Here is a 13,633-nt window from a genome sequence, read left to right on the forward strand (position 1 = left end):
ATCTTGTGTGCTCTGATAAGAAACCATGAAATAAAGTATATTCCGCTAAACTATGTATAAGAGAATTCCCCCTTCTGAAACTTCCTTTGCTTTGTTCTTTGCATTTGAAAATCTTTATATGAGAATATTGATAGCACTTAAAATTTGACAGTTTGTGAAATTAAAGATCCTAAAAGTCAGCTTTGCTAAGTTTGTTTCTTACTGAATAGTTTTTATATGATTGAGGTATTGAGCTCATTGTTTATCAGTGACATAACCTGAATCTAAAACAAAACTGGATGGAACATCCTACTTCTCCCACGCAGAGCCCAAACCTGAAAATCACCTTGATATTATTATTTTTTGTCCTTTTCCTATAAATAGGAGATTGGAAGTTAGAACTATTAATTGAAAGCTCAAAGCCATTAGAAGATAGTTAAGAATTTTATTAGGTCATGATTCCTTGTTCTTCAGTTGCTCAGTCATGTCCAACTCTCTGCGACCCCATGGACTGCAGGACGCCAGGCCTCCCTGTCCATCATCATCTCCGGGAGTTTGCCCAAGTTCATGTCCATTGCATCGGTGATGCCATCCAGCCATCTCATCCTCTGTCACCCTCTTCTTCTTTTCCAGCATCAGGGTCATTCCCCGTCATTACTAGTAATTATAAACAAAATTATCATTTGTTTTCATGATAATTTATGAACACCTCTCTTTCCTGGCGTGTTTACTTTTACTTTTTTCCGTGACTGAGCATACCAGTCAATGTGTTACAAAGACGTACTAAGATATTAATAAAAGGAAAAGTTTCCTTAACCAGGTTTTGGCCAATTGTACTGAAACTGCTGGAAAGTAGACTCACTTGTAAAACTGACCTTTAGCTTGGATACTGTTTCAAGAGTTATGTACTTGCTCCAAGAAAGATATGCTTGAGGAGATCATGCCAGCTTCTCGACTGTTCCTACAAGCCTGAATTTTCCATTCAAAAATAAGCTTTCATATCAAGTGTAGGCAGGATTTAGGAGAGCTTAAATGAGTCAAAAGTACTGCATTTTCATTAGGAGTTTAGTATGTTGGGGCTAAGGGCTTCCCAAGTGGTGCTAGTGATTAAGAACACACCTGCCAATGCAGGAGACGTAAGAGACTCATGTTTGATCCCTGGGTGGGGAAGATCACTTGGAGGAGGGCATGGCAACCCACTCCAGCATTCTTGTCTGGAGAATTCCATGGAAAGAGGAGCCTGGTGGGCTACAGTTCATAAGGCTGCCCAGAGTCAGACCCGACTGAAGCGACTTGGCACACATGGACATGTGATGGGGCCAGTATGTGTGGCATAGCAGTGGGCTTTGGGACTCCCTCAGCATTGGCTTGGAGGGGCTGGATGATTTTGCTGACTATGGGGCAACCGTACTTAACCACTGAGTGATGAGCACTTGTGGTAGGCAATTGGTCTTCTGTATTAACAGCTCAGCAGTAGAAAGAAAATGAAAACTCAACCTTTTTAAAGAAGGAATTTTCAATTAAATTGCTGCTATCTCTGTATTGAGAAGACGTTTCCTCTGATAAAAGCTTACTTGCTGTCAGCCTAACAATATAAAGTGAAATGGAACATTTCCTTTTTCCTAAGTACCTACTGCATTTTATAGTGTGTGGTTAAAACTTACAAAATATTGTGAAAGGTTGAGCTTGTCTAGATAGTTGGCTGCTCTTTATCTTTAGAATTCCCATTTGCATTTGTTAATAATACCTTTTAGTCACCCACTGGGTTGCATATTAGGGTTACATTTTATAAAAATTAATGTGCTGGCTTTTTTGCTTGAAATGTTCTCAGCTTTCTTCAAATTAGGGCAACTAATACAGAGATTAGACAGATTTCCCAGAGCTTCAGGGATGTTGAAAAAGGAGTCAATGGGAAATTCCAATCTGTGTGTGTGTGTGTGTGTATGAGAGAGAGAGAAAGAGAGAGAGGAAAACTTTTAAGTTCTAAGTTCAGTAAGCACTTAACTGAGTTCCTACTGTGTGTAAGTTCCCATGAGAATGCCAAGAAAAGTAAGATGTTGTACCTGCTCTTATGGGGCTTCTGGTCAACTGCAGGAGAGTGATATGTACTTACATCAATTGAAACATAAGATAAAAGCAAGGTGATTCAGTAAGAGTTTTAAACAGAGTACAGGGAAGAACAAGCAGGGAGCTTATTGTGGAATCCTGAGAAGGTGTCATGGATGAAATAGCACAATGTTTGAAAATTTTATAGGGGGATATTTCAATTTTCTTAACATCATGCACCTTTTTAATAAATCATATAAACCCAAAACTATGATCTCCTGGACAGGGAGGCCTGGCATGCTGCAATTCATGGGGTCGCAAAGAGTTGGACATGACTGAGTGACTGAACTGAACTGAACTGAATGTTATTGAAATTTCAAAATTAATTACTTTCTGAGATTATTTTAATTTATACTAAATAAATTAGTTGAATTCTCTTACCAACTGCATAAGCCCCTCCTGCAGTTTCTGTTTGAGGGTATACTCTTTTTGTACAAGAAAAGAATTTTATTTTAAATAACAGCAAATTTTTAAGATTGTGTGTGTGTGTGTGTGAGGACAACCGAGAATTTGACAGAAGTACTAGGTTTTAAAATACTTCCCTTTTTTCTCAGCATTTACAGATCTTTAGGTTGATATGATTTTTTCATATTTTTAATAATTTCTTTCATTATCTACTTTAAATTTTGCCTAAATCCCCTGTGCAGATTTTTAATTGCATGATTTTATTTTTAATTAAGTACTACCAAGCTTTTTGGGCTACTAAGTTTTTTAATCATCCAGGAAATAAATACTCACGAGATAATTCTTCCAAGGAACATCCAAATACCAAAAGTTATGTTTCAGAACCTTTTTAAAGTGTATTTCCAAATTTGATATGAATGACTTGGATTATTGTTCATTATGGATTTTCTGCATTTAGAGGTTTAACACAGTCTGTAATAACTCTTAAAATCTTGGTGTGTTCCTTCTGTATTCTGTGCGCTTTCCACTAGAAATACAGTCCTTTTAAAAATGACAGGTGATATAAACAAATGAACAGTGTATTAAGTAGAAACTTCAGGCTGTAGTAAAAATTTTAAAGTGACACCTAATGCTCACCTTGAGTAAAGCGTGAAAGACTGGGGGAAACTCTTCATCCTCTTTCCTCTATTAGGTCTCTGTTTTGGGGACATCAGACTCAAACTAATGCAACCAAAGGTAACAACCTTTCGGATTGAACAGCCTGAGTACCTCTCACAGTATTTTACAATATTTCCTTGGTCAATTTCACTCTTCCTTCAAGCAAGGGATTTAAAAATTGGATTTAGGACTCTATGTATAATAGTGTTTAAAATTTTATACTGTTTCACTTGTGCAAATACTCAAAATAAATACTTGGGATAATTTTTAAAAGTAAATAAATAAAATTGATTTTAGGAATTGCATTTCTTGGGGATGCTGTATATCTTTTGTCTTTTCACCCATAGTTCTACCACAATTCTCTAATGACAGCAAGAGCTCACAATTATTTATTGAATGAGTGAAATGTCATTTTTTCCCATGAATTATTGAAATCTATAACTAGCAATTAATATATTTTAAAGTAATTAATTTATAATACCAATCCTAAACTAAACTCAGTAAATGTAAAGTGAAATCCTAAAGCAATGTATTTGTCTTATATATTGTAAAATCATAATAGAGATTATAATCTGCATATAATATTATTTTCTTGTAAATTTACTCTTAAATATAGTTGCAATAATTTATAATTTAAGAAAATAATGATTGTATTTATTACTATGTATTTTCATGTTTTTCAGTAAAATAGAGCTAATGGGCTCAGAATATATAGAAAAAATATATATTGTTTTGGAGGAGATTTATAGGGAAAACACATCATGATTATTTCTGATTTATTGATCGTGTCAGTTTGTGATTAACACCATGTGAAATTTCATGTTAGGATACCATTTTGTGAATGTGAAGACAAAATTTTTTCCAAGTGGGATGGTGATTTCATTGAGCCTCTCAGTGCCTTTTTTGTTGTTGTTGTGGGTACATCTGGAGACATTATCTCCCACAAAAGGGGCCTCCAGCCTGTTAAGTAATAACAGCCTTTCTCACCCTGAAACAATAAAGTTTCAGATGATTGCAGCTTCAAATAAAAGAGTCCCACTCTCTTTCAGAGGAGATTATAGTCTGATTCCCCTCTCACCCTGGTGAGCCTGGCACTCAAGAATATCTAGTTTAGTCCTTTCTTTGTTAATGGATGATCATAAAGGGGTCTTTGTCATACTTTCTCATTTGTTTCAGCAGGGTGTATCCATTATTTTGTTCTGCTGCTTGGCACATGCAGCAGTTTCTTCAATAGCACCTTGAATCATGTTGTTTTCCCTTTGTTATGGAGCTTAAGCTTCATCTAAATAATTACTTTTGTTCAGAAATCAAACTCCACAAACCAAGTGCTTTTGACAGACACACTGACTCTCAGAATGTTCTTTGCCCCATGTAAAATCAGCATCAATTCCTGATTAGATTCCCTTTCTGTCCCCATTAATTTCCAGGTCGTTTGGGTCCTGGGAACACTTATTTGTGGCTTCTTTAATTGGTCACATTTTGTGTTTAGTGGATTTGCTGTAGTTTAGAGCAGTTTAGAGGTACCCTTTTTTGTTGTTTTGGCAGGGGATGAGGGGGATTAATTGTAAGAGTATTGAATGAAGTCAGGTGACTCTGAGATGCTACAGTTGTTAAGGAGGGGAAGTAGTGAACATCATGTTTCTTATTTATCCACAGCTGTTGCAGTAAGAACATTAAATGACAAGGCTTCTTTCGCTTTCTCCCCCTCCCTCCCTTCTTCCATTCTTTCTCTTTTTCTCCCTCCTGGCCCCCTTCTGTTTCATTTGACAAAATTGGAGTCAGGTTTCATTTAAAACTTATTCTTTTATTCAAAAACTAAATGCTTAATATAAAGAATATAGAAAGTAAAAAGGACTGCCTTTTTGCGTTTGTGTCAGGTTCTCTTAGATTAGAAAGAATTATATATAGTCTGGTAGACTTCTGCATGAAGAAGTTCTGAGAATACTAAAGTGCCCTTTCAGACTCAACACAGTTTTGGTTATACCCTTGCAGAATGGATTCTTTGAAATTACTGTCTCTCAAGTGTTTTGGAAGACACCTTAGTGTAATTGTTAGTCAACATTCTTAGGTTCAAGTCCTGGTTCTCTGTAAACTAGCTAATTAACTTTTCTAGTCCTCAGTTTCTGGTGTGTAAAATGGGGATAATTGCACCTATTCATAGATTTGTTGTATTAAATGTGTTAGGTGAGTTAACACATGTAAGGTGTTTAGAACAGGACCAGGTAGGAAGTGCTCTAGCAATGTTCAGTTCAATTCAGTTCAGTCGCTTAGTTGTGTCTGACTCTTTGTGACCCCATGAATCACAGCACGCCAGGCCTCCCTGTCCATCACCAACTCCCGGAGTTCACTATTTTTTAAAACCATCTTAAACATGATATTTGAATGCCTGCTATTTTTTAAAACAAAATTTCAGTATTTAAAAAGATAGTATAGACTTTCTCATTAAGTGAATTCACAGGCTATTAAGTGATAGCATGGTTAAAAATAAGTTATATTACCAAGATAACAACAAGAGTGTGATCACTCACCTAAAGCCAGACATCCTGCAGTGTTAAGTCAAGTAGGCCTTAGGAAGTATCACTATGAACAAAACTAGTGGAGGTGATGGAATTCCAGCAGAGCTACTTCAAATCCTAAAAGATGATGCTGTTAAAGTGCTGCACTCAATTGGCCAGCAAATTTGGAAAACTCAGCAGTAGCCACAGGACTGGAAAAGGTCAGTTTTCATTCCATTCTCAAAGAAAGACAATGCCAAAGAATGCTCAAACTACCGCACAGTTGCACTCATCTCACACACTAGTAAAATAATGCTCAAAATTCTCCAAGCCAGGCTTCAACAGTACGTGAATTGTGAACTTCCAAATATCCAAGCTGGATTTAGAAAAGGCAGAGGAAACAGAGATCAAATTGCCAACATCCACTGGATCATAGAAAAAGCAAGAGGATTCCAGAAAAACATCTATTTCTGCTTTATTGACTATGCCAAAGCCTTTGACTGTGTGGATCACAACAAACTATGGAAAATTCTGAAAGAGATGGGAATACCAGACCACATTACTTGCCTCCTGAGAAATGTGTATGCAGGTCAAGAAGCAATAGTTAGAATGGAAAATGGAACAACGACTGGTTCCAAATTGGGAAAGGAATATGTCAAGGCTGTATAGTATCACCCTGCTTATTTAACTTCTATGCAATGGCACCCCACGCCAGGACTCTTGCCTGGAAAATCCCATGGATGGAGGAGCCTGGTAGGCTGCAGTCCATGGGGTCGCGAAGAGTCGGACACAACTGAGCGACTTCATTTTCACTTTTCACTTTCATGCATTGGAGAAGGAAATGGCAAGCCACTCCAGTATTCTTAGCTGGAGAATCCCAGGGATGGGGGAGCCTGGTGGCTGCCGTCTATGGCGTCGCACAGAGTTGGACACGACTGAAGCAGCAGCAGCATGCAGAGTATATTATGCAAAATGCCGGGCTAGATGAAGCACAAGCTGGAATCAAGATTGCAGAGAGAAATATCAATAACCTCAGATATGCAGATGACACCACCCTTATGGCAGAAAGTGAAGAGGAACTAAACAGCCTCTCAATAAAGGTAAAAGAAGAAGTGAAAAAGCTGACTTAAAACTCAACATTAAGGAAGATCATGGCATCCAGTCCCATCACTTCATGGCAAATAGATGGGGAAACAATAGAAACAGTGACAGACTTTATTATGGGGGGCTCCAAAATCACTGCAGATGGTGACTATAGCCATGACATTAAAAGACGCTTGCTCTTTGGAAGAAAAGTTATGACCAACCTAGAAAGTGTATTAAAAAGCAGAGACATTACTTTGCCAACAGATGTCCGTCTGGTCAAAGCTTTGGTTTTTCCAGTAGTCATGTATGGATGTGAGAGCTGGACCATAAAGAAAGCTGAGCAGAGAAGAATTGATGCTCTTCAACTGTGGTTTTGGAGAAGACTCTTGAGAGTCCCTTGGACTGCAAGGAGATCCAACCAGTCCTTCCTAAAGGAAATCAGTCCTGAATATTTATTAAAAGGACTGATGCTGAAGCTGAAACTCCATTACTATGGCCACCTGATGAGAAGAACTGACTCATTTGAAAAGACCCTGATGTTGGGAAAGATTGAAGGCAGGAGGAGAACGGGATGACAGAGGATGAGATGGTTGGATGGCATCACTGACTCAATGGACATGAGTTTGAGCAAGCTCCATCCAGGAGTTGGTGATGGACAAGGAGGCCTAGTGTGCTGCAGTCCATGGCGTTGCAAAGAGTTAGACACCACTGAGTGACTGAACTGAACTGAACTGAAACATGTATGCTTGCCTGTTGGAACTTGTGGTTCCACCTTGTGGTCCTTTGACAGATGGACTTTAACTTCCGTTTGAAGAGCTTTACAGTAATTATACTCAAGGGTGAACACCTGATTCAGTGTCACCAAGGTACATTTAAAAATATAAACTCCAGGGCCCACTTTCCACCCACTGAGCCAGAATCAGTGGGGTGGAGAGCCTAGGAATATACTTCTTTAACAAGCTTCCCTTGTGAATCTTATGCACAGTTGAGAAAAGCTGCCCTAGAACAGTGGTTTTCAACCAAGATGCCCATTAGAAAATCTGTGTCATTTAAAAGCTATGGTGGCTTGCCTCCTGACAATATTTGGGGTGTGGCACTGGGCATTAACATTATCAGGTGATTATAGTGTGTAGAGTGGAGAAGCAGTGGTGTTAGAAGTAGATCACTGAAGGTGATTGTTGACATAGTTTAATATATCAGGATGTAAGCTGACTTGATATTTTCAAAAAAGTCATTACAGTGGTGACTGGGGAGAAGGAGGGAGATGTTTTTGCTTCATGGGTACAGAGTTTCTGTTTGGGATGATGAAAATGCCCTGGAAATGGATGATTGTGATGGTTGTACAACATTGTGAATGTGCTTAATGCCGCTGGATTATACATTTATAAATGGTTAAAATGCTAAGTTTCGTGTTATATATATTTTACCACACTAAAAACAAAGGCATTACAGTTCTCACATTTCTGAGCCTAAATTTTTTTTTTTTCTGTTTCTTTTCACAGTGACAGTGTATCATGCATGCCACTAATTCCAGGGGACACTCCCCTGCTTTCCTGCAACCTCAGAATGGAAACAGCCATCATTCATCTGGCTATGTTCCAGGGAAGGTTGTCCCACTGCGTCCCCCTCCTCCTCCAAAGAGCCAAGCTTCAGCCAAATTTACCTCCATCCGACAGGAAGCCCAGGCCAGCTTTGGTTTTTCATCTGAGGAACAGCAAGTCCAGAGAGAGCGCCAAAAGCAGAAGAGGCACAAAAATACTTTCATTTGCTTTGCTATTACTAGTTTTTCATTTTTTGTTGCACTTGCAGTCATTTTAGGAATATCCTCAAAATATGCTCCAGATGGTGAGTGCATATAGGAGAAGAAAGAAGGGAAGGAAATAGAATAAACTCTGAAAAATCTTTTGTTATCTTAACTTGGCTCTAGCTAACTTATATATAACTAGGTAATAGGAGCTATAACTTCTTATGAATGAGAGCAATTGTTAAAGGAATCCATTGAAAATGATAAAAAGATTGCTCTTCCTTTCCATTTTGCCACTTTGCCCCAGGGCTCAAGACCTTCTTGGAACATTTCTTTTCAAAACAGTAATATTAAGAGTCTTTACTGAAATCTTGTGGTGGCACAATTTTATCTTTTGTAGTAAATTTTCAGATTGCCACAAGTTTTTAGTAATAAGAATTACTAAAAGGGAAAGTGAAGTTGCTCAGTCGTGTCCGACTCTTTGCAATCCCATGGACACCAGGCTACTCAGTCCATGGGATTTTCTAGGCAAGAGTACTGGAGTGGGTTGCCATTTCCTTCTCCAGGGAACTTCCCGACCCAGGGATCGAAGTCAGGTCTCCCACATTGTAGACAGACGCTTTACCATCTGAGCTACCAGGGAAGTCTTAAGAATTACTAAATGCAGGGATAAAGTACATTTAATTGGGGGAAAAAAGTGAAAGCAATAGGATTTGTGTTCTGCCATTTGAAACCAGTTGAGGGGACAGTTCCAAAAGAAGCTCCCAGTATTTTTTGAGGAATAACGTGTATCCTTAAAGGAAAATATCCATTAGTAGGTATAAGTTCTGATACACTTGGCTTCATAGTTAAACTTCATTTAGGAAGATTTTAATTTCTTAAATGGTTTTTGCTTTTTGAGTTGGTAACATAGCAGTACTTTGAATGATATTGTCAGTCAGTCTCAATATTGTGTTGCTAAAATGTGTGTGTGCTTAGTCGTGCCTGACTCTTTACAACCCTATGGACTGTAGCCCGCCAGGCTTCTCTGTCCATGAGATTTCCCAGGCAAGAATAATGGAGTGGGTTGACATTTCCTCCTTCAGGGATCTTCCCAACCCAGGGATCGAACCTACATCTCCAACGTCTCCTTCATTGGCAGGCAAATTATTTGCCTTTGAGCCACCTGGGAAACCCCAGTAGCAATAAAGACTGGCCTTATAATACATCCCATCCATCTCTAAAAATCAAAGGGCTCAAAGCTGTGGAGAAAGCAGACTAGGCCACCAGGATTAGCACCATATTGGTCTGCATTTTTTAATCGTCTACAACAGATTTTTGTTGAATTCAGTTCAGTTCAGTCACTCAGTCGTGTCTGACTCTTTGTGATCCCATGAATCGCAGCACACCAGGCCTTCCTGTCCATCACCAACTCCCGGAGTTTACTCAAACTCACGTCCATCAAGTCAGTGATGCCATCCAGCCATCTCATCCTCTGTCGTCCCCTTCTCCTCCTGCCCCCAATCCCTCCCAGCATCAGAGTCTTTTCCAGTGAGTCAACTCTTTGCATGAGGTGGCCAAAGTATTGGAGTTTCAGCTTTAGCATCAGTCCTTCTGATGAACACTCAGGACTGATCTCCTTTAAAATGGACTGGTTGGATCTCCTTGCAGTCCAAGGGACTCTCAAGACTCTTCTCCAACACCACAGTTCAAAAGCATCAATTCTTCTGTGCTCAGCTTTCTTCACAGTCCAACTCTCACATCCATACATGACCACAGGAAAAACCATAGCCTTGACTAGACGGACCTTTGTTGGCAAAGTAATGTCTCTGCTTTTGAATATGCTATCTAGGTCGGTCGTAACTTTCCTTCCAAAGAGTAAACGTCTTTTAATTTTCATGGCTGCAGTCACCATCTGCAGTGGTTTTGGAGCCCAGAAAAATAAAGTCTGACACTGTTTCTACTGTTTCCCCCTCTATTTCCCATGAAGTGATGGGACCAGATGCCATGATCTTAGTTTTCTGAATGTTGAGTTTTAAGCCAACTTTTTCACTCTCCTCTTTCACCTTCATCAAGAGGCTTTTTAGTTCCTCTTTACTTTCTGCCATAAGGGTGGTGTCATCTGCATATCTGAGGTTATTGAGATTTCTCCCGGCAATCTTGATTCCAGCTTGTGCTTCTTCCAGCCCAGCGTTTCTCATGATGTACTCTGCATAGAAGTTAAATAAGCAGGGTGACAATATACAGCCTTGACGTTCTCCTTTTCCTATTTGGAACCAGTCTGTTGTTCCATGTCCAGTTCTAACTGTTGCTTCCTGACCTGCATATAGGTTTCTCAAGAGGCAGGTCAAGTGGTCTTGTATTCCCATCTCTTTCAGAACTTTCCACAGTTTCTTGTGATCCACACAGTCAAAGGCTTTGGCATAGTCAATAAAGCAGAAATAGATATTTTTCTGGAACTCTCTTGCTTTTTGCATGATCCAGCGGATGTTGGCAATTTGATCTCTGTTTCCTCTGCCTTTTCTAAAACCAGCTTGAACATCTGGAAGTTCATGGTTCACGTATTGCTGAAGCCTGGCTTGGAGAATTTTGCGCATTACTTTACTAGCGTGTGAGATGAGTGCAATTGTGTGGTAGTTTGAGCATTCATTGGCATTGTCTTTCTTTGGGATTGGAATGAAAACTGACCTTTTCCAATCCTGTGGCCTGTGCTGAATTTTCCAAATTTGCTGGCATATTGAGTACAGCACTTTCACAGCATCATCTTTCAGGATTTGGAATAGCTCAACTGGAATTCCATCACCTCCACTAACTTTGTTCATAGCGATGCTTTCTAAGGCCCAGTTGACTTCACACTCCAGGACGTCTGGCTCTAGGTGAATTAGTGCCTTCTTAAATGGATATAACATTTGAGAAAAATGGCAATCCACTCCAGTACTATTGCCTGGAAAATCCCATGGACCGAGGAGCTTGGTAGCTATAGTCCCTGGGGTCACAAACAGTTGGACACGACTGAGCGACTTCACTTTCCTTTACTTTCCTTTACTGGTTATAGGCTTCCCTGGAATGAATCAGATGGTAAAGAATCTGCTTGCTATGCAGGAGACCTGGGTTTGATCCCTGGGTTGAGAAGATCCCCTGGAGAAGTGAATGGCTACCCACTCCAGTATTCTTGCCTGGAGAATTCCATGGACAGAGGATCTTGGTGGGATAGAGTCCATGGGGTTGCAAAGAGTTGAACATTACTGAGTCACTAGTACACTTTGACTTACTGGTTATAAGACTTTAGAAACATTAGTCTATTTAGTTTTCATGGGTGATTTAAGGGTCTTAAAGACTTTAAGGTTTAGGGGGAGATAATGTCAATACTTGTGAAAAAGTAGACCTGAAGTAAGAGAGATGTTCATTTGACTTTTTATTTTTTTAATGTATATGTGGTTTTTTTTTTTTTTTTTTTTTGAGTGTAGTTGCTTTATAATGTGTTAGTTATTAGTTGCTGCTATACAGCAAAGTGAATCAGCCATGTGTATACATGTATTCCCCTCTTCCTTGGATTTCCTTCCCATTTAGGTCACCATAGAGCATTAAGTAGAGTTCCTTTTGCTATACAGTTGGTTCTCATTAGTTATCTATTTTATACACTGTAATGTATGTATGTCAATCCCAGTCTCCCAGTCCATCCCACCCTACCTTGCTGCCTTGATATGTCTCTATTTCTGCTTTGCAAATAAGTTCCTCTATGCCATTTTTTCTAGATTCTATGTTTTGTGTTAATATAAAATATTTGTTTTTCTCTTTCTGACTTATACTTCATTCAGTATGATAGAGTGATGTTGAGGTGTCTCTCAACATCTTTGTTGGCCAAGCCAGTGGACCACATAAAGAACTTGCAACATTGCTTTTCATTGCACATACCATTGACTTCTTTCCTCTTTTCTCCAGAGAAATAACTATGTTCACTGCTGTTGATTCATTCTTTCCAAGCAATCTGCAGTAAATGGATGCTAGATTATGGAAAACCAGAGCTAAAATCTGTGGCTTTAATTGACATTTTCATATTCCAGCTAAGACAGTGAATTGGTGATGTGGTTCCTTGACTCAATATTTTTTAGTTTCACATTTTGGCAGCATAAGGGCAGAATATCAATGGAAAGATCTGGTGCTGAAATATTTCAGAATCAGCCCTACTGTGGTTACTGCTGTTACATAACTTTAATAATGGATCCCACTATTCAATAAGTGGGTAGCCAAGAAGGTGGGGCTGGCTAAGCTATTTTTCGATGCTTTCTGCAGACTACATGTTTTCTCATTAAATGTACTTTACTGGAAAAAAACAGATTGGAATTTTGGGTGATAAAAAATTTTTAGTGAATATAATATAAATATTATAAATATTTATAAACAATTAGGGGAATTATATAATTATTATAGTAGGCTTTAGATCTTTTGAGATTAGATTCCTTCTGAATTTTCTTCTCTAACTGGGTCCATTGCTTGTTTCTTGGGACCTACATTTGCTTGTGATATGATGGAGAATTCCAGTTAAATGTTTTATGGGTAGAGAGGGAGGTACAAGAAAAGCTCAAGAAATCCTCAATATTAAGTCAGAATGAATTCAAGACATTTCTTGTTTCTTTGAAAAGTTTGACTATTCTTAGTATATTAGTGATGATCATTGATTTATCAGAATTAAATATCAATGATTATGAAGCTGCTAGGACAAAATTAATTCCATGAAGTAATTGCCAAGGTCTTACCTAGTAGGACTAGTTTTAATGGTAGTGGTTACTATCACCTCAAAGAGAAAGCATAAACCAACATGAATGCTTAGAAATAGATGTTTGCATTGGTGGTGTACAAGTTCAAAATGAGGAATCACAATTTACTTCCTATAAAAAACTGTGTCTTTGTGATGTATGAAGTATCTCTACTTTTTCTCACATTATCCTGTAGTATATACCTTCCACCTTCATACAAGTGTATCCTGTCCTTTCTAATCTTTGCTTAGTTTAAATGTAGGTGACATCTGGCTATTCTAAATGAGCAACCAAATGGACTTGGACCACAAGGGATATTTGCATCTCTAGTATTCATATCTCCCCTTCATGCTCCTCTTATTTAAATTCTGTCCACTCTTTGGGGATCTAGGTCTGCTCTATTGAAGCTCTCTCAGTTACTCTAG

The 13,633-nt window shown here is 38.7% G+C and overlaps 1 protein-coding gene across 5 annotated transcripts in view; it reads left to right on the plus strand.

Annotated features, from left to right (window-relative positions):
• CEMIP2 (cell migration inducing hyaluronidase 2) overlaps positions 1-13,633 on the plus strand; it is an 83,042-nt gene that overhangs the window by 10,381 nt on the left and 59,028 nt on the right. For all 5 annotated transcript variants that reach the window (XM_070375771.1, XM_005887839.2, XM_070375772.1 and 2 more), the window contains exon 2: positions 8,231-8,573. In XM_070375771.1, coding sequence (XP_070231872.1) covers positions 8,243-8,573 — 331 coding nt within the window. In that variant the 5' untranslated portion in view covers positions 8,231-8,242. The remainder of the gene's footprint in view (positions 1-8,230; positions 8,574-13,633) is intronic.

Source organism: Bos mutus, chromosome 8, assembly GCF_027580195.1.
Source record: "Bos mutus isolate GX-2022 chromosome 8, NWIPB_WYAK_1.1, whole genome shotgun sequence".
Classification (NCBI taxonomy): Eukaryota; Metazoa; Chordata; class Mammalia; order Artiodactyla; family Bovidae; genus Bos; species Bos mutus.